At 47.2% G+C, this 20,356-nt stretch overlaps 1 protein-coding gene and 1 long non-coding RNA gene across 6 annotated transcripts in view; one reads left to right on the top strand and one right to left on the bottom strand.

The window, feature by feature from the left end:
• The window catches only part of LOC126998065 (collagen alpha-2(XI) chain-like), a 37,794-nt gene extending 22,292 nt beyond the window's left edge, over window positions 1-15,502 (top strand). For 2 of the 5 annotated variants that reach the window (XM_050859443.1, XM_050859441.1), the window contains 20 exons: window positions 644-862; window positions 1,102-1,134; window positions 1,615-1,788; window positions 3,073-3,172; window positions 3,610-3,771; window positions 4,939-5,078; window positions 6,914-7,027; window positions 7,767-7,866; window positions 8,161-8,315; window positions 8,438-8,665; window positions 9,081-9,147; window positions 9,705-9,847; window positions 10,139-10,231; window positions 11,480-11,614; window positions 11,816-11,845; window positions 12,007-12,030; window positions 12,245-12,354; window positions 12,933-13,014; window positions 13,602-13,717; window positions 14,630-15,502. In XM_050859443.1, coding sequence (XP_050715400.1) covers window positions 644-862; window positions 1,102-1,134; window positions 1,615-1,788; window positions 3,073-3,172; window positions 3,610-3,771; window positions 4,939-5,078; window positions 6,914-7,027; window positions 7,767-7,866; window positions 8,161-8,315; window positions 8,438-8,665; window positions 9,081-9,147; window positions 9,705-9,847; window positions 10,139-10,231; window positions 11,480-11,614; window positions 11,816-11,845; window positions 12,007-12,030; window positions 12,245-12,354; window positions 12,933-13,014; window positions 13,602-13,717; window positions 14,630-15,185 — 2,781 coding nt within the window. In that variant the 3' untranslated portion in view covers window positions 15,186-15,502. The remainder of the gene's footprint in view (window positions 1-643; window positions 863-1,101; window positions 1,135-1,614; window positions 1,789-3,072; window positions 3,173-3,609; window positions 3,772-4,938; window positions 5,079-6,913; window positions 7,028-7,766; window positions 7,867-8,160; window positions 8,316-8,437; window positions 8,666-9,080; window positions 9,148-9,704; window positions 9,848-10,138; window positions 10,232-11,479; window positions 11,615-11,815; window positions 11,846-12,006; window positions 12,031-12,244; window positions 12,355-12,932; window positions 13,015-13,601; window positions 13,718-14,629) is intronic. The other 3 variants (XM_050859442.1, XM_050859445.1, XM_050859444.1) reach the window with 3 other exon arrangements.
• On the bottom strand, window positions 15,417-16,910 carry LOC126998069 (uncharacterized). The gene is made up of 2 exons (XR_007752619.1): window positions 16,277-16,910; window positions 15,417-16,242 (listed from the first exon to the last, which is right to left on the bottom strand). It is a non-coding gene; the product is annotated as an uncharacterized LOC126998069 (long non-coding RNA).
• Between the last annotated feature and the right edge of the window lie 3,446 nt (window positions 16,911-20,356).

The raw sequence follows: 20,356 nt of genomic DNA, 5'->3' as shown, positions 1-20,356 counted from the left end.
CTTTACTTACAGTTCATCGTAGCAGCGGAGAATAAATAGGGAAGAAACACAAACAGACATCGAAGTAGCAGAGAATAAATAGGGAAGAAACACAAACAGACATCGAAGTAGCAGAGAATAAATAGGGAAGAAACACAAACAGACATCGAAGTAGCAGAGAATAAATAGGGAAGAAACACAAACAGACAGCGTAGTAGCGGAGAATAAATAGGGAAGAAACACAAACAGACATCGAAGTAGCAGAGAATAAATAGGGAAGAAACACAAACAGACATCGTAGTAGCGGAGAATAAATAGGGAAGAAACACAAACAGACATCGAAGTAGCAGAGAATAAATAGGGAAGAAACACAAACAGACAGCGTAGTAGCGGAGAATAAATAGGGAAGAAACACAAACAGACATCGAAGTAGCGGAGAATAAATAGGGAAGAAACACACAGACAGCGTAGTAGCGGAGAATAAATAGGGAAGAAACACACAGACAGCGTAGTAGCGGAGAATAAATAGGGAAGAAACACAAACAGACAGCGTAGTAGCGGAGAATAAATAAGGAAGAAACACAAACAGACCTTGGAAGCATATCATGACGCCTCCTAAAAAGGCGATCAAGGCACTCAACGATATTATTTGTTTATGGTGCAGGGTAACCCGGGGCCCCAGGGGGAGAGAGGACTGCCAGGAAGGCGTGGGGAGAAGGGTGAAAGGGGACTCGTCGGCTCCTCGGGACCTGAAGGACTCCAAGGACCTAAAGGAGAGCCAGGAGTGGACGGCATCATTGGACCTGTCGGCCCCCAAGGACCCCCCGGACCCCCTGGCCCCCCTGGATGGACATGGGGGGATTCCTCTTCCAAGACCGTGAGTGTGAGTGTGGCAACGTGAGTTGATGTGTGTGTGTGTGTGTGTGTGTGTGTGTCAGACCCCACCTACCTGCCATCATCGACACTTTTCTTAACTCCTAGTATATAATTCCGGCCTTCACTGGCATTTAAACAGATACCAAACTTAATTCAAAACATTCCTTAGTCCATTAAATTCCAGAGTAAGACCTTGCCCCCTACTGACTCTCTTCCTCTACCTGCACCCCGGCCCTTCCTCCTCAGCCCGGATGGCGGCACCCAAGTAACGGATACCAGGTAAATGCCCTCACCTGTGACACCTTTCTTTCTCGCCCCTCCTTTCCTCCTCTCCCTCCTTCTCCTACAATTTTCCCTTCCTTGTTCTTCTCACTGTTCCCTCTACCTGGTGTGCATGCAAGAGAACCAGTTTTGCAGGTCGAGCATTAGGGAGCCAAGATTAAAATGAGGGGAGAGTTTCCTGTGAGCGAGTCCTGTTCAGGGTGATGCCAGTGTCTGTAATTAATGCTTAGGTATTAATAAAAATGCAGTTCCGTTAATATATGACTGACACTCTCTCTCCATCTCTCTAGCGCTCACTCACTCACTCACTCATATCTATCTATCAATCTGTAAAACTCAAATAACCTTTACGTAATTAAAAACAGGCCACGTAACAACACCACAGGGGCACAAAAAACACCAGGGAGCGAATCTTCAAACAAACAACCTCCCCTATTTTTCTCCCCCGGGGTGACTTCTCTCCTCCCTCCTCCCCAGCCACATCTTGAAGGAGTCGACCCCGAGGTGGTTCCCCTCACCCCCCCAGGCCGCCCAGGACCCCAGGGCCCCTCCGGTACCCCAGGTGAAGTGGGTCCCAGGGGTCCCCGTGGGTATCCAGGACCAAAGGGCGACAGAGGGTACGCCGGGCAGAAGGGACAGAAGGGTGAAGAGGTGAGTGATGGTGATGATGATGATGAAAGGAAGACATGGAAAAGGAGGAGGAGGAGGAGGAGGAGGAGGAGGAGAAGCAAATGGAGTGGCTGGGAAGAGCAAGGTGATAAGGGACCGGAAAGACGCAAAACTAAAGATAAAACTATAAAGATATCAAAGTGTTCTAATGATTCGTTTCCACATGTTTGTTAAAGATCAGATACTCTCGAATTTTTCCACTCTTCTTACCTCTCCATCGCTATTCCCTTTTACCTTCCTTCCCTCCCCTCTCCCCTTTCACGCCGTAGCCTTCCTCACCTTCCCTTTTATGTCCCTTTCCCCTCCCCTCTCATACACGCCCCCTACCTTTCTTCACCACCCTTCTCATGCCCCCTTCCCCTCATCTCTCCTCTCCACTCATGCCCATCCCTTCCTCAGCTTCCCTCTCATACCCCCTTCACCTCACCTCCCTCCTTACTCCCCTCTCCTCGCTCCCGTTGTTTCAGCCCGACAATCAAGTGTAATTATTTCATTCCGTCTTTTGAGTCCCAGACGAAACGAAGGAAAGGGAAAGTCATTAGAAAAGTTACGTAAGTTTTGAAGCTGAGTGTAGAAAGCAGTCGACTAAAATATAAAGGGATGGATACTGAAAGGACTAAAAAGTGTCACGGTTGAAAGATAAGCACAACAATTTTTTTTTTTTTTTTTTTTTTTTACCTGTGTTAACCTCCTCACCTTCCAGCCTCGGTTCGACTCAACGAGGGAGAGGTTAAGTAAAACTGTGTTCCTTCACCTCCTCATGCCTCTTTTCCCTTTACCCTTTCCACACTCACTCCCTTTATTCTCCATCCTCCATCCTCCTCCTACATGACGGCAGCCACTGTAAATAAAACTCGCCTGCGCTACTAACGGGCTGGGGTCGTCCAAAAGGCCCCAGAAAAGAGCCTACCGGCGCTATAAGCAACATAAAGAAAGAAAAATCTCTCTCTCTCTCTCTCTCTCTCTCTCTCTCTCTCTCTCTCTCTCTCTCTCTCTCTCTCTCTCTCTCTCTCTCTCTCTCTCTTAGGTTTAAGGACAGACCACCTAGTATGGACCATGGAGTCTGTGTGGTCTGATTTTCTATGTAAATCTATCTATGTAAATCTCTCTCTCTCTCTCTCTCTCTCTCTCTCTCTCTCTCTCTCTCTCTCTCTCTCTCTCTCTCTCTCTCTCTCTCTCTCTCTCTCTCTCTCTCTCTCTCTCTCTCTCTCTCTCTCTCTCTCTCTCTCTCTCTCTCTCCACTCGCTTGTCCTTTATCCTTCCCAGGGGCCGCAAGGACCCAACGGACGCCTGGGGAACAAAGGGACGCGAGGACCCCCTGGCGTGGACGGTCTCCCGGGCACGCCAGGACTCAAAGGGCAGAAAGGTCAGAGGCTTCTCTTTACCTTGGGTCAGAGGTTGGGAGTAGGAGAGGGAGGAGTAGAGGGGAGAGGGAGAGGGTGTCACATGTGCTTGATTCAATTCAGCGCTTTAAAGGTGATCTGTTCAGAAAGTAAAAAGATTATGCATGTTATATATCATTGATTATTATGTTATTTATGGAGAAATCATCTACTTTGACGTTTATAGATTGGAAACAACACACACAACAACACTTAAGCAACACAAGACAACCACCGAGCCCAAAACTCTCTACACCGACTGGTTACTTATCACTATCACTAACATCAGTAACTAACTAACTAACTAACTCACTCACGAAAATCAGTCACTGAAACCCAACAACACAAACAACAACACCCGCGCAACACAAGGTAACACACGGCTCGACCTCCACCTGACGAAGGGTTGTGGGTGTTGCAGGTGACCAGGGACCCCGGGGACACGGGCTACAGGGTCCCAAGGGCGTCCCGGGGGAGAAGGGGAGCCAGTTCTACTCGCAAGAGGAGGTGAGAACGCTGGTGCTCTCAACCCTGAAGGTGTATGTGGACACCAACCCGACGGAGAGAACCAACCTGGAGAACCGTGAGTACTGGAGGGAGGGAGGGAGGCTGGCTGTGAAGGAATGGGAGTGTTGAAGGAAGGAAGGAAGGGAGAGAGGAAGGAAAGAAACGAGGAATGAAGAGAGAATGGGAAGGAAGGTTGGCACAAGAGAACCATTTTGATGTAGTAGTAGTGTTGGAGGGAGCAAGGAAGGGAGCGAGGAAGGAACGGAGCGAGGAATGAGGAGGAAGGAGAACTGGAAGAAGACAAAGAGGAAAGGAGGGAGGAAAGCACCGGTGCCGGATTATCGTACTCAAGAGCCGCGTATTTACCGGTTTCTGGCCCATAACTTGCCAAGAAGCACCAATAATTAACCATTTAAACGATAACCATATTTGAAGGCAGTTATTTGGGTGATGAAAGCAGTTTTTGGGTCGGAAATCGGCAAACATAAGAGGCAAAGTACGACAATCTGGCAACGTTGGAGGAAAGGAAGGAGGTATGAAGGCATGGGAAGAATAGAAGAGGGAAGGTTAACAACGGATAAACAACTGGAGGGATCGTACGGAATGGACACAGGGAGCAAAGAAAGATAGGGAGTGAGGCAGGGAGAAAGGGAGAGTTCGGGAGGAGGAGAGGGAAGAGATAGGAGAAATAGGATGCGGTAAAAGAGAAAGTTGGATGGAGAAGGTCAAGCGTCACCGGAAGCCTCATTCATTCGGGTTATCTCCTCATTCTGGACCCGGCCAAGACTGAATGAAGACACACCCAGACGCGTGTAAACAAAACCGTCTGTCTTAAAGCACGCCAGAGCCACAGAAGAAAGGTTGTGGCCAGCTTATGTTGTTACCGAAAGAGCTGCGCGAAATTCAAATTGATGATGATGCAATAGTGCTTTTTCGTATACTTCTTCGACGCCGGTAATAAGGTAGGCCAGACTCTCCTATTCTGTGGCTCTGAAGCACCCCATAGCGCGTTCCCCTCAGCATACAACACTTCGGTCAGTTTTGTTAGACGTTCTCGCCTCTCATATCAACTATTTCCAAGGGACAAAAAGGAGACCAGTCGGGTTTTTATGAGTGGTATTTTAGGTTCATGGTACAGAAGGGTCAAACTACTACTAGGGCCGTAAAACTATCCCTGGAAATCCCCCAAACTGCTACGAAAGCCTTGTCAAGTTTAAGAATACGATCCTTCGTCTCCCTACAGTGGCGCGGAAGATCGAGCTGGTGATGTCGAAGGGCGTGGACGGGACCCCGGGGCACCCAGGACCACCGGGCATCAAGGGGGAGGAGGGGCGCCGAGGACCCATGGGCCCCCCCGGACACCCAGGCACCTCAGGACCCATGGTGTGTGTGTGTGTGTGTGAGAGAGAGAGAGAGAGAGAGAGAGAGAGAGAGAGAGAGAGAGAGAGAGTTGCCAGATTTCATTGTTTATCGTCAAATTGAGTTTTCATTGACAATTAAAAAAAAAGAATCCTATGTAATTCCTCACCAATAGTATTTACTCGTCCAAGAGGAAACACATAAATCACTAGAGCATTAGCTTCATGTTACTTTCAGGTCGTGCAAGCTGATAAATTAAAACGATAGTCCAGTCGGTAAATTGGAGAGAAGAATCGACAACACTGCCACGCGATCCCCGGCTTACACATGGAACGATAGGTGTCTCCGAAAAAGGTGTCCTGCCTTCTCCCCAGTGACTACAGGAATGCAAATCGAGGCATTCCTCTGGCGGGTTTCTCAGAGCTAAAGTGAAACCAAATTGTCGAGTCCGTTTTGGCGTTGGCTCCCGCAGGTCCATTTCTTCCCTCTGCTCTGCCACACAGCCCCAACACCTATTTTTTCCTCTCATATGTTACCTGTAGCTTACATATGAGAGGAAGAGATAGGTGTTGGGACAGTGTGGCAGAGCAGAGGGGAGGAAAGGACCGCGGGAGCCTACCCCAGACCGGCCACGACATATTTGGAAGACTTTAGTATAGGCAGATTTTTGACACGTCGTATTAGTATTTATTAGTATTTATCAAGTCATGTTGTTAGTGTTTTCTTCTTTCAATTCCATTTTTGGGACGGATTTAATTATAAGCGATGGATTTTTACATAGTTAAGTCGACATATTACAAACTCAATCGTAAAAAAAAAGTAATATGAAAATATCAACAAAATCAACTAACCACGCCTTGAAAAACATATCAAAGAAAGACAGTTCAGTTCATAGTGAATACGACGCTTAAAAAAAAAAAATAAATAAATAAACAGGTGAGAGTATACGTGGGCGTGAGTATACTAATCAAAGTGCGCGCGCAAGTGTATAGTGTATGCCTGTTTTTTTTTCCAGCAGAAGCAGCAGCTCAAGGGCAAAAAAGAAACATTAATGAGAAAAAAAAAAAAAAAAAAGCTATTCGCTGCTCCCACAAAAAGCGCTCAGAGGAGTGACCAAAAGAGAGGTCAACTTCGGATAGGATGTGTTCGTTTTTCGTAGTCAGTGTAGCCAGAATAACGTGACAACTAAATCTTCCCCGAAATTGACCTCTACATCTCTACATTCTCTTACGGGAGCTGCGCATATTGGTATTTTTTTGTTTTTATTTATTTTTCCCCTTTGAGCTGCTTCCATTACTGTAAAAAAAAAAAAAAAAACTACCACCAAGCGACTAGCAATCACATTCCACATCCTTAGCCAAAGATCCATTTCATTCATCCGGAAGACGAGCAAGAGCAAAAGTGTCCAATGAAAACCCAAAACAAACGCAGATAGTGAGGTTTCTGTAGTAGATGCATAGCCACTTGGTTGTACGAGGCGAGGATGATGAGATTACGATAGTGTGCCGAGGCTTAATCTGACGTGTATTAAATTCGGTCTTATCGTATCAGTGTCTGGGATTGCTCCTGAGTAGTCGTTTTTGAAGTAGTTTTCTTTACTTTTAGCCTTATCCCTTTTTACTGTTTCCTATCTAATATTGTACCGGTCTATTCTTCTCTACGCGCTTACATTTACAAGGTAGGCATAGATAATCACAAGTCTGTTTACCTAGAGCAATAACCTTTCCAAAACTACTTATCTGTATCACGTATCAGTCTCTCCCTACCTTATCTACGCGACAAATTATACACAGCTGCTTATTTATGAGATACAGTTTCTTCGTCACTAATCATCCTTCCTCGTTCCCTCTCCGCCTCAGGGTGAGCCGGGCGAGCCAGGCCCCCGCGGCAGGGACGGGCGGCCAGGCGAGAAGGGCGAGGCGGGAGCACCTGGACCAATCATGACCACCAACGGCAGCATCGTGGAAGTGAAGGTGATAACGTGTTGTAGTGATGTTGCTACAGCGAGGAGCAACAACCACCGCGTCACATAAACTGCTGCCCACGTCCTTCACTCACTCCCTTGCTTATCTACTTGCTCAATCAATATTTAAACGTCTTCTCTTATAGGTGGTGTGCATGAGAGTAACTGTTCACCATCGCAACGGGGTCACTATCGGGTTGGAGGTAGCTGGTAGTCTGTAAAACGATTTGTTGGGGAACTTGTTCGCTTTATTGCCGCACCCCAGCACTGCACAAGTGGATGGTATTTCGGCAGAAAGTCTGTCTTGCGGCACCAACGCGGAACAGATCAAAAGAAGTGCGGTTTGTTTTGCCTCCAACTCGGCCCCGAGCTTGGACTTGATGAATTGTGCACTCAACCTATTTTCTTCTATTCGTTTAGTGTCCTTATTTTCCTTTATGAAGTGTGACGGAATACTCAAACAAGTAACAAATAAACTAAATGGTTAACAAGCTAACCACCTACCTACTACTTCTACCTAACTTCCACTTAACTTGCTAGATAGCTAACTAATTACTTACTGATAAGAAAAACAACGAATTCACTAACCAGTAAATTACCTAGCTAACCAACTAAATGCTTTACTAATCAACTCACGCCAATCACCCAACCAGCTAACTAACAAATTAAGCAACCATCAGACAACCTAACCAACCTCCTGCCCTCAAACAGCCAACTAACCAAAGTCTCTCGTCCCTCACAATGCCCAGGGCCAGAAAGGTGACAGTGGGCAGAAGGGGGAGGCGGGCATCAGGGGCCTAGTAGGTCCCTCAGGCCCCCCAGGACCCCCAGGGATGCAGGTGGGCCAAGGTGAGTCCGGTGAGCCACTGTACCCTATCTCAGAACTCACTCAATTTAAAGGATGTTGATATTATAATTTCCCACACAAAGGCTGCACATCTGTCATGGCTCTCTGTACACCTCACGTTGGCAAACCGGAACAACACATCTTCAAATCCCAAACTTAAAGTAACATTGTAAAGTGACATCTAAACATAACACGACTTCAAAATACCAACAGAACAACAAGCAGGTGCCTTTTCCTCCGTCCGTTTATGTTCCGACACGACGCAAGTCAAGCCTTTCCCTCCTCGCCTCCCGCAGACCGCTTCTCGTTGGCTCAGGACACCTTCGACGTGGCGGGAATCAAGGGGGAAAAGGGCGAGCGTGGTCTGCCCGGCCCTCCCGGCCCCCCGGGGAATAACCACGCCACGACGGGCCGTGTCGCCTACACCACTGGAGGCGTCTATGGTCTCATGGTAAGTCTCGTCTCTCGTGTCTACAATCCTTAGTCTAGCTGGCTGCCGCGAGCCACAGTATATGTGAAGCATGGCAGCATTGTTGTCACTCTAACTATTTCACTTTCCCTCCCCTCCCTCAGCCCCGACCCCGCCCCCGCCTCGGCCAGGACGACTACGACATCAACGACATCGACGACAACGATCACAGAGTGGGTGAACCAGGACTGCCAGGACCCGAGGGTCCCCCTGGACCTTCCGGACCTTCCGGCCCACCAGGTCCCCCCGGCCCCCCCGGTCCACCAGGGCTACCCGGCCAGACTAGTGGTGACCCTCAGCTGATGCCAATCCCAGGCCCTCCCGGCCCCCCCGTAAGTGGCTTCATGGCCTTCGTGACTCCGCAATGTGATTGAGTCACCTCACCCCGCTGGGTCACACCTACAACAGACATAATAACAGGCAGACTGCAGCAAGATAACGTTCAGAGTCCGTGTTAGCACTTTCAATATCCAAGTAAGACTCAATTACTTTACCGCCGAAATATGGCAGCACCGCACTCGCCCACGAGGCTGACGTGGCCTCATTTATGCACATGCAGCGTGTGTGCAACATCAAGATTCATTCTCCCTTGAATTTAGAACGAACGACACAGCTCCTCTACTTATTTTGATGCTGCTTCCTGTCGTTTATATACATTCAGTAATAGTATGACTCTTTTGGGCTTGTTCGTGTAGGCTACTCTCCTGTTATGCCCTCAGTAACTACTACCCTCTTTTCATGCCGCAGGGCCCCGCCGGACCACCAGGGAGGAGCAACAACCCGCCCTTCTCCATCCCTCACAGATATGACTTCGGTGAGAACTGAGGGGCTCTTGGGTACGGGGAAAAGAAGGGAAGGATAGGGTGAACAGGATATATAGGTCACGAGCTAAGTGTTGCACGTGCCTGTTAGAGTTGCCACCAGCACACAAGTATCATCTTCCCACACCACTTGCCTCCTCGACTCTGGCACGACGAGGCACCTAGACGATGGACCAGTTTTCACGTAATGCCGAAGCTTTTTTTTTTTAAGATTTTGTTCTTTCGCGAAGAGACCATGGGCCTTTGTCGAGGGACGACCCATGAAGAGTGTGCCGACAGACCGACTCCATTGGCACACGCCGACGAAGCCGGTCTGTCGACGAGGATGTTCCTGCCAAAGCTGTATGAGAGGTGGCCTTGTACAGGCACAACGGCATCTTGCAGACTCCTTACGTTCTTATGTTCTCATAATATAACAGCATCTCTCTCTCTCTCTCTCTCTCTCTCTCTCTCTCTCTCTCTCTCTCTCTCTCTCTCTCTCTCTCTCTCTCTCTCCTCCATAACATCTTCTATAACACAAACGTACTTTTATGTCCTCGTCTCTATATAGGCTTCGGGCGCGCCCCTCCGCCGGGCTCCACCACCATGCATCACGAGGGCACGTTCAGAGCCTCGCCGCCTGCCGCCACCGTCGGCTTGGGCCTAGGCTCCAGCCCGCCTCTCACCTTCACCTCGCGCCAGGCAATGCTTCAGGTAACAAGGCCCACATACACACTTGACAGTCACTGGAATGATTTCTGAGCAAGGGAATCGCGTGAGAGGTCTCCGTTTCTCATGTTAGTCAAAGGTTTAGCGCATTGTAACAGTGGCACTGCCTTTGCTCTAATTTAGTCTGGAGCAGCGTTTAGCTGGCCTTTTCGATCTTATATTTGTTCTTGCCCTTGAGCTGCCTCCCTTGTTGGAAATAAACAAATAAATAAAATCTCTCTCTCTCTCTCTCTCTCTCTCTCTCTCTCTCTCTCTCATGAACCTTTCTCTTCCCAGGCCTGGTCACAGTACGACAGAGGAACACTCGCATACGTGTTGGATGATGATTCGCTGTTTCTCCGCACGGCGAGAGGCTGGAGGGAGGTGGTAGTAAGTGTCAGAGGTGCCAGGCGGCGGTGCGAGACTGGGCGTAAGTGGAGCTATATTGAGGCTGAGTGAGGTGTAGGCAAGAGGGCTTATCATGCAGGATTTTTTTTTTTTTTTGCCTTCTTGCTTGTTGAATGCGTAGGTTGTAAGAGCCATAAGGAGGTAGCAGGCAGCACCGCGAGGTCTTAGGAGGCGTGACCATTCATTTAGAGGGATTTCCGGGTTCAGATCACACGATGCTATGTTACCGAGCCTGAGTCTGAATACGATCCCTGGGCCCATATTCTCAAACATTTCGGGGCTTACACACCCACATTAGATAAAGCTTTCGTGGAGGTTATGGGTCTCTTCGTGGGTAGTTTTATGGGCCGAGTGATTGTTTGACAAGGCTTCTGTACCATGAATGTGAAAAACACTCAAAAGAATACGACTGATCTCCTTTGTGGCCTTTGGAAATATATGTTGTGAGAGCCACGGGCGCCTGAGAATTCGGGGTCTGGAACATGCTGGAGGCGGCGGCGTGAAGCACAGGTATACCAGGTGGTACGCGATGACCCTGGCTATAACTTGGGAATTTTACCTCCTTGGTGATGACCCTGCTGTTTCCTACGCTGCTTGTCGGTGTCTCGGAAGCTCAGAAACTTTTACACGGACCTTCAGGGCAGTGAACGTCAGGCTAGGGGGAACGTTGACGTCAGTGCTGGGTCTCTTTGTGGATTCACAGCGTTAATATTCGTTCCTTGTCACTCCCACGTGAACGGAGAACAAATGTAGAGGATCCTATTGCCAGCTGAGCGGAGAGCAGAGGCGAAGGGTTGGACCTCAGCCAGGGCGGTGGGGTTTGATTAAATACAACAGTAAGGGGGAGGGGGTACAAGATGGAGGGACGGACAGGCAGGTAGGAGGGGGCATTTTTACTCTACGTCAAAGAATATGTAATAATTTTAAGGTCATTTAGGGTCTATATTGTAGGTATAGACAAATACAATCCAATAATAAGGAACAAGAAGACATGTTCCGGCTAACAAAAAAACAAAAAAACAAACAAACAAACAAAAGTTAGAGATCACAGATAAAAATGTTAAATACAAATCTTAAAATGAATTGTCTCGATTCTTCAAGGTTTAGCCAGACAAATAGGCGACGGTACAATGTTTGGACCACCTCTAGACACTTCAAGCCTTCATGGACATCAAACAAAACAGCTTACAAACACTTCTGCATTCTCTCACACCCTGCATTCCTCGACAGCTGGGGGAGGACTTAGCGCCACAAAAAAACCCATCCATCCCCACGCGTCCGCCCACCGCCACGCCGCACAACCCCAACGTGGAGACCCTGCCGGAGGAGCTCGCCACCGACCACAGCATCGGCAGCAGGTCATGGGTGAGTTCTGCGCCACGAGGGGAGAAGCATGGGCCAGAGGGACGAAAATAGCAAGGGCGGATAGGATGGGAGTGTGTGTGTGTGTGTGTGTGTGTGTGTGTGTATGCGCGCGCAGAACATGCATACATATTGCAACCCCATTCTTTTCATACGTTTCCGGCTCAGTATTTACACCTTGCTTTTGTTTTTCTTTTATTGCAGCGGGGCGAACCTCTCACCACAGACACTGAGGTAAGGACTAAGGACCAGCGCTGTTTTTGCTCCTCTGTGAAATAAGTTGCAGGCTGTAGTGAGGTATTAGAACACGACGTGAAGATCAGATTATGTCAGTGTAAACAGAAACAGTACGACTTTATCTTCTCCTGTATGACTTCATCTTCTCTTTCCTCCAGAGTGAAGAATGGAACTTGAAAGAGGTGAGTTTGATACTTGATTTACACTTTTATTACAGCAATACACCTCCATCTATTTTCCATATATCATTTTTTCCTGACAACAGCTGAATGAAAAACTATAACCACGGAGACAGTTCTTAGCATTCTCATTACGTACGATATATAACACTGAGAAAAAAAACCTCGGAAAACTATACCCACGCCGTCCTCCAATTAGTGTTGCGTTGTATTGCAGCTCCGCGTGGCCGCCCTCAACGAGCCGGGCACGGGAGACCTGCACGGGGCCGGGGCGGACTACACCTGCTACAGACAGGCACGAACGGCGGGGCTACGAGGCACCTTCAAGTGAGTGTGTGTGTGTGTGTGTGTGTGTGTGTGTGTGTGTGTGTGTGTGTGTGTGTGTGTGTGTGTGTGTGTGTGTGTGTGTGTGTGTGTGTGTGTTTGTTTGTTTGTGTTTGTGTGTGTGTGTGCATGACCCTGAGCTCTCTCTCTCTCTCTCTCTCTCTCTCTCTCTCTCTCTCTCTCTCTCTCTCTCTCTCTCTCTCTCTCTCTCTCTCTCTCTCTCTCTCTCTTGTACGAACATAACACAAGGGGTCTGCAAAAGGCCGGATATACTAAACTCCACCCCTCTCTCTCTCTCTCTCTCTCTCTCTCTCTCTCTCTCTCTCTCTCTCTCTCTCTCTCTCTCTCTCTCTCTCTCTCTCTCTCTCTCTCTCTCTCTCTCTCTCTCTCTCTCTCTCTCTCTCTCTCTCTCTCTCAAGGAAAATACCTCATCGACAATACTTATATATATCTCACATCGGAACCACCGCTACCACCACAACACCCTGCAACAAAAATTAATAAATACGAACCACATCACAACCTTAACCAAGCCACAGAGAGAACCGACTATTTAACCACTTCCTCTTCCTCCTCCCCAGAGCGCTGTTGTCCGGACCAAGGCACGATGTTGCTTCTCTGGTACGCTTCGTCGACCGCCAGCAACCTATTATCAACCTCAGGGTAAGAGTTGCATAGGGAGCGGGAGACAACGAAGGGGTGCAGTGGGTCATGATGGTGGGAGAGGAATATGAAGGAAGGGACGAGGAGAGAGAAAGAAAGGAGGGGAAGGAGTGGAAAAGAGGAATGGAAGAAGAGAGAGGGGAAGAAAGGAAGGGAAGACAAAGGGAGGGGAAAAAGAGGGAGGGGAAGAAGGAGAATGTAAGAAGGGAAGCGAAAAGCATGAAAAGGAAGGGAAGAAGAGATAGGGGAAGAAAAGGGAAGGAAATGAGGTGAAAAGAGGGAAGGGAAGACAAAGGGAGGGGGAAAAAGAGGGAGGGGAAGAAGAGGGAGAATGTAACAAGGGAAGCGAACAGCATGAAAAGGAAGGGAAGAAGAGATAGGGGAAGAAAAGGGAGGGAAAGGAGGTGAAAAGAGGGAAGGGAAAGGAGAGGAAAAGTGCACGAGGGGAAACCAGAGTCAAGAATAGTTGTATCTCACTCTCCGTCTGCTGACTTGTTTCGTTGTGCAAAGAAAAAAAATCGTAAATTCATGGAAAGGCTGTAATCATTATGTAGTAAGGCAAACTCTCTCTCTCTCTCGTGGACCAGGGCGAGGTGGTGCTGGGGTCGTGGCGAGATGTGGTCGCGGGGGAAGGCGCGCAGTTCCTGGAACAACCTAAGATCTACTCGTTTGACGGGCGAGACGTGATGCGAGATCCTAACTGGTGAGTCATGAGAGCGAAGTGAGTGACTGAGTGTAATAATAATAATAATAATAATAATAATAATAATAATAATAATAATAATAATAATAATAATAATAATAATAATAATAATAATAATAATAATAATAATAATAATAATAATAATAATAATAATAATAATAATAATAATAATATACGGTTTATTTAGGAATAAGCAGCTCGAGCTGAAAATATACATATCATATAAGGAGAGCATTCTAAAATTACAAACTTAAAATTAACCTAGAAGTAAAGTGTCTGTGTTGAGTATTTTCCCTATTGTTTGTATTGCACTTTTCTTATAGCTGTCTGTGCGCGCACGTATGAAAAGCAGCTTGTCTCTCGAGACAGCCAGCCGTGTGTGTGTGTGTGTGTGTGTGTGTGTGTGTGTGTAATTCACCTCTTGGTCTGCTGCGGGTCTCTCTCGAGACAGCCAGCCGTTCCCCTACGGAAGAGCACAGAGCTCATAGTACCGATCTTTGGGTAGGACTGAGGCCACTCACACACAACACACCGCGACAACGAGGTCACAACTCCTTGTCTTACGTCGCGTACCTACTCACTGCTAGGTGAACAGGGGCTACACGTGAAAGAAGATAAACCCAACTTATCTTCACCCGGCCGGGGAATCGAACCCCGGTCCTTCTGGTTATGAGGTCCACTGAGCTACCGGGCCGTGTGTGTGTGTGTGTGTGTGTGTGTGTGTTTATTTTACTATCTCCCCGTCTGCCTCATTCCGGTTCGATTTGTATACCCATGCTTTCACTATTAGTTTTCTTTGTCTCAAGTTTGTTTTCTTTCTCTAAACTCTCTCTCTCTCTCTCTCTCTCTCTCTCTCTCTCTCTCTCTCTCTCTCTCTCTCTCTCTCTCTCTCTCTCTCTCTCTCTCTCTCAGGCCTGTTAAGTACGTCTGGCACGGCTCTAACAAGTACGGCGAGACGTCTCACAACTACAACTGCAACGCGTGGTCCAGCTCCTCCTCCAGAGTCTTCGGGATGGCCTCGTCGCTGGCCTCGCTGAAGCTCCTGGGCCAGAAGAAGGTTCCATGCGATAACAAACTCATCATCCTGTGCATCGAGACTTCCAGCACCCTCCCGAAGCGAAGGAAGCGTGACGCGGAGAGTGAAGACATGGGGCAGGATCAGCAGCCAGGTGCATGGGATTCTCTAAAGCTCGAGGACGCGGCAGAGATGGATATGGATGGTGTTCCTCTGGGGAGTGACGGTCTGGAGGTCGGAGTGAGGGAGCCGGTTGATGCTTCTCTCTTCCGTGTGACCGAGGGCGATGCAGAGTCCCCGTCAGGTGAAAGGTTGCCTGACTTCGCCCAATCCGTGACGACCAGTGAAGTTGAGGATCACATTGAAGGGTACAGACACGGGGAGGGACACTTGCCCCTCCACGACAGACAAGCAAAGACGCCGATGCTCACAGACGACTTGTATGAAATATAAAGAAGAAACACCACCTGTGACGTCTGAGAGTCCCCATGTGTTGTTTGTGGCGTCATGTACAGTGAAAGTTCTCGTCCCTCGCGTCATTTTCCTCTCATCATTCGACTTCCCTCTCTAGAGCACGTTTGGAGCAACACGGGTTTGTCGCAGAGAAAAAGAGGTGCTCGCCTGGCTGCCATGGCCTTCGTCAGTGTCGTCTTGTAGTCTATAGATGCCCCGTGTTTTGTCACCGCACGCCGCTCTCTCTCTCTCTCTCTCTCTCTCTCTCTCTCTCTCTCTCTCTCTCTCTCTCTCTCTCTCTCTCTCTCTCTCTAAACCGTCATCATGTATACCGTGGCCTATATCGTCGCCATCTTCAGCTCCGTGAATGATGACTTACCGCACTTTTCCTTCAGACGAACAATATCCACTTCACGACGTTTCCTGTTCCGTCACGGCCGCGTCAGTCTTCCCTTCCCTCCATGTCTGCCTTGGTGACGTCTCGTGTGTAAGTTATTTTTCCCTCCTGACTGTTCGCAGCGAAGTGTGAAGAATTGAAGGTCCCAGACGCCGAAGAAGTGTATGTAACCCCTTGCGGTCGCGTCCTCAGCGCCTCTGTGGTCTCATTCCAGGGTTTCCTCTTTCTGTCTGAGCACCACCGCCCGCTCACCTGCAAGAACTACACGCACCTGTCCGTGATGGCGTGATGCTTCCGTAACCGAGTCTTCCAGTGTGATATGCCTTGCCGCGCCTCGAACCACTCACGTCTTCCAGTCTGTACATAACACGTAGGTAGCTCTGTTCTACTCATCCTCGGGCTCCGCGTCCTCTCTTCGGAGTCCTATTGGATCTCATCTTGCTTAGTTTAAAGTGAAGCGCTATTTTGCTACTGTTGGACCTTGGACGCCTCTGTAAATATCATTCTTGAGGTTGATGTAAATTATGTTTCCGTCACGGAGTGTGTGAGGAGCGTGTCTGCTTCCGATGCGACGCTGGCTGCCCCGTCATCCGGCTTGGGCGAGACCAGACTTCATGTGTTTGTCCGCCTCTTTAGTCCTGCTTTGTTACCTCGATTTGTCTACACACACACACACACACACACACACACACACACACACACACACACACACACACACACACACACACACACACACTACACCAAAAGTTGATGGGCCTTATTTACAATTATAACAATTACACTTCTGATTGCCAAAATGATTCGATTTCTTTTCTCTCCCAGTGAAAAAAGGCGTCATTCTAGGATTTGTAAATGCATTTTTTTATTGTGAATTATTAGATTTTTATCAATGTTCTGAAATACGAATGACTGAAAATTAAAACATATACAGAAACGTGTTCTTATCCATAAAGCAATGGTGAGATTTAGATATGGAAATAAATGATTATAGAGAAAAAAACGCAGATTATACAATGTTAATGTGTGTGTGTGTGTGTGTGTGTGTGTGTGTGTGTGTGTGTGTGTGTTTATTTATTTATCTCTTTATTTATATTCTTAATTAGTGTTAAGCTGAAATTCTGTATAATAAAGCTAATTGGTGCTTCACGGGTTTTAGTAACGAGAACCTTACCTTAAGGGTAAAAACAAAAACAAACAAAAAAAGCCCGCTCTGCATTGCTCTCATAAAGCAAATAGAAAAGAGCGGCCCAAAGAGAGATCAACAGATAGGCCATGACACCCTTGGGTACACGGACCAATGGACTGCAAGGTAAAGAGAAGCAGCAATGTAATAAGATCCACTCACCCTTGTCTTGCCGTCTTCACATCAGTTGTGTTATGTGGCTGGGGTTGCCACTGACCTGGCTACTTGTTATTGAAAGCGGTTACAACCTGTATAAAGATAGTTTCTTATTAGATAACCGATGATAAGCAGCGACTCAACAAGAAGCCAGTCGGTGTAGTCTATATTACAACACCTGATAACCGAATATTTAAGATCTCCCTTCTCTAGGGGAGAGCGGTGATGATTCGGACACTTTACAAATTTTTTTTTTAAATTGAAAAAGTGTAATATCTTTTTTTTATCTCAATATGTTCTTTCATCATTTGGCTTTTTAGTTTGTTAATATCACATCCGTAGCTATTTCCAGTTTAGAGCAGTAGGTGATGAAACGAGTTATTAAATCGTCCGAACCATCCCCACCCGTGGTGATGGTTAGGCCAGGGAGGTGGGATTGTACGGACACTCGTAATACTCGGCATAATCTTCAATAACTTCAATTTGAATAGCTAATAAAAAAAAATCAATTACAAGACATTTGTATAAGCACAAAACTATCCTCTCAATACTTATAGAATAAGAATAATGAGAACTATAAAAAAAATATCTCAAGAATTATGGAATTGTGGCTTCCTTCTTTTCTCACAAGCATAATAATTGAATATAAATCAACCAAATTATTTTTTTTTTTAATAGTTACAACACCTGTTGTGTTTAAACTTATATAAAATGAATAAAAATCATGAAAAATTAACTGTGCGAATCATCACGACTATAAAAAATAAATGGCTGGTCACACTCCACTTCCAGCACGAGACTTCGTGTTCTACGGCAATGACTTTTGCCGCGTGGTCACACTCCACTTCCAGCACGAGACTTCTTCGTGTTCTACGGCAATTACCTTCGCCGTGCGTCGCTGCTTCACCATAATAATACAATAATGGACATTTCGCTACTTGCCATATTTATGAAGTGAGAGCTTATGATACACCCTAAAAATATTACATAGAAAATGGGAAAAAAAAAGAAAGATGCATCAAAGAGAACAGCTGAGGGCGTGGTTGTCCCGCCTGGGTCAAGGCAACAAAGTTTTGCACATTCCCGCAAGACCTCGCGGCACTCAGTCCCATACGTTTTACAATAAATGCGATGTCCGGAGCATCCCACCCTGCGAGTCATCACCGCTCTCCCCCATACATAAATATCTTGGGGAATCGTGAGTAATTGGGTGTCCTGCAAAACTTGGCTTTTGTGACAGTTCATTACTGTAGGAAAAGAAAAACTTGCGTACACCTGCAACAATAAGTTCTATGCTAACATGCTGAGGTGATGCACGCCTAATGAGTCCACGCAGGTGTCTATAATTTTGTTTGTGAGATATTCAGCCTCGCAGGCAACACCCACGTCAGGGATGAGGTAGCCAAGTGAGGGGACATCCATGTAGTCCAACCTGTTATATGTTATTTAAAAAAAAGTCCATAATAATGCTGAGTTACACACACACACACACACACACACACACACACACACACACACACACACACACACCACCCCGAGGCGCAGCTGGTTAGAGCGCTGCGCTGCCAGGCTTCACTGTCTGACTGGGCGGTTCGAGCCCGCTCAGGCCGAATTCTTTCCGTTGACTAGGAATGGTTACTGTTCCCCCATGAACAAGGGAGATGGGGTGTGTGGTGTGTGAGGTCCTGGCAGTACCTATAGATCGACGATAAAGAGCACTTGCTCATGTCGGGAGGGTACTTGCTGGCGACTACGAGTCCAACACGTGATCAGGCCGTGGTGAATTACACACACACACACACACACACACACACACACACACACACACACACACACACAGCAATAAAGATGAAAAATAATGACAAGTTTCCAATAAACCAGTCCTGTCTCGGTAGTTGAACTGAACCATCGCGGGGACATAATAACATAGGGAAACTGCAAGAGGACGAGTGGTAATACACTGATGAGGAATATTAGGTAAGGGAGAGACTAGTTATAAGCGTTATAGAATGAACCTCTAGTCTGCATCTATAGTTAAGGCTAGTACAAGGCTCGATCATGTAAAAGCCACAGACTAGCATAATAAACTGCGCGCCAAAGACCGTGCAGGTGACGCCAGCCTGAGGCCGTGGGTGTGCCCATTTGAGTCCTTGAGAGGCCTCGGGACGTACCCTACACTATCAGGATCAGAGCAGCATGCAGATTTAGGATCTGGGCTTAAACATTATGTGATGCGACAAAAAATAGCTGAGTACTAAGGAGTTGAAGGGAAATGTACGAGAAAATGTTTATGCACTATTTCATTCAACTGATTTTCGTGTAATTGCTTTTAAATTATTGTAACAAATTTATGGTAGTGAGATGCATAATTATTTTCTCAGGAGGCGATGGTGGTCTCAGTTTTTCTTAATAATGAATGGTGGGGTCAGGAAACCGGGTGGGGAGGGAGGGGTGTGAAGTAATCCCTTTTGGATGAACTGGCCACACCCACACCCACGGCTGCTGCAGGTGCAGGTTTCACTCAGCACAATGCAGGGAGATGGGGGACGCGCAGTCTAGTATGTACCGGTAACTCTGTGGTAAAAGCACCAAAACGTTTGTTATAAAAGATTTAGGTGGCATCACAACGGCCTGTCTGGGGGGACTTGCCGCTGGAACATAAGAACATAGGGAAACTGCAAGAGGCCGGGTGGCCTACACAGGGCAGCTCCAGAATCCCCCCCACTACTCACGGTGGGTGAGGTGTAGTTACAGGGGTTACAGGTAGAGGCTTGATCCTCGTTATACCGGCGGTACTAGGCACGCATCCAGTACCCCGTCACTTTACTGCTGAGTCTATTCCATTCCCCCACCACCCTATTACTAAACCAATGCTTGCCTATATCTCTCCTAAATCTATACTTTTCTAATTTAAATCCATTACTGCGAGTTCTATCCTGCTGGCTAATTCTCTGTACTTTACTTATATCGCCTTTGTTGTAACCCTTGACCTCTTTGAATACTTCTATCAGATCTCCCCGCACTCTTCGTCTCTCTAGTGCATGTAAGTTTAGATGTTTCAGCCTATTTTGATATGGGAGGTTCCTCAGCCCCTGACTCATCTTGGTCATCCTCCTCTGAACTGATTCTAGCAAGTTGATGTCCATTCTGTAGTGTGGGCACCAAAACTGGACAGCATAATCTAAGTGTGGCCTAACTAACGCTAAATAGAGTCTGAGGATGACCTCTGCACTCCTGTTGGATACCGTCCTGTTAATAAAGCCTAATACCCTGTTAGCCCTATTCCTCGCACTAATACATTGCTTCCTTAGTTTTAGGTCAGAGTTCACTAACACTCCCAAATCCCTTTCACACTCAGACCTGCCTATCGCTGTGGAGTCTAAACTATACCCGTGTAATGGGTTGCGAGTTCCTACACTAAGTAAACTACACTTG

This window comes from Eriocheir sinensis, chromosome 13 (genome assembly GCF_024679095.1).
Source record: "Eriocheir sinensis breed Jianghai 21 chromosome 13, ASM2467909v1, whole genome shotgun sequence".
Classification (NCBI taxonomy): Eukaryota; Metazoa; Arthropoda; class Malacostraca; order Decapoda; family Varunidae; genus Eriocheir; species Eriocheir sinensis.
This window is presented reverse-complemented; position numbering and strand designations above follow the sequence as displayed.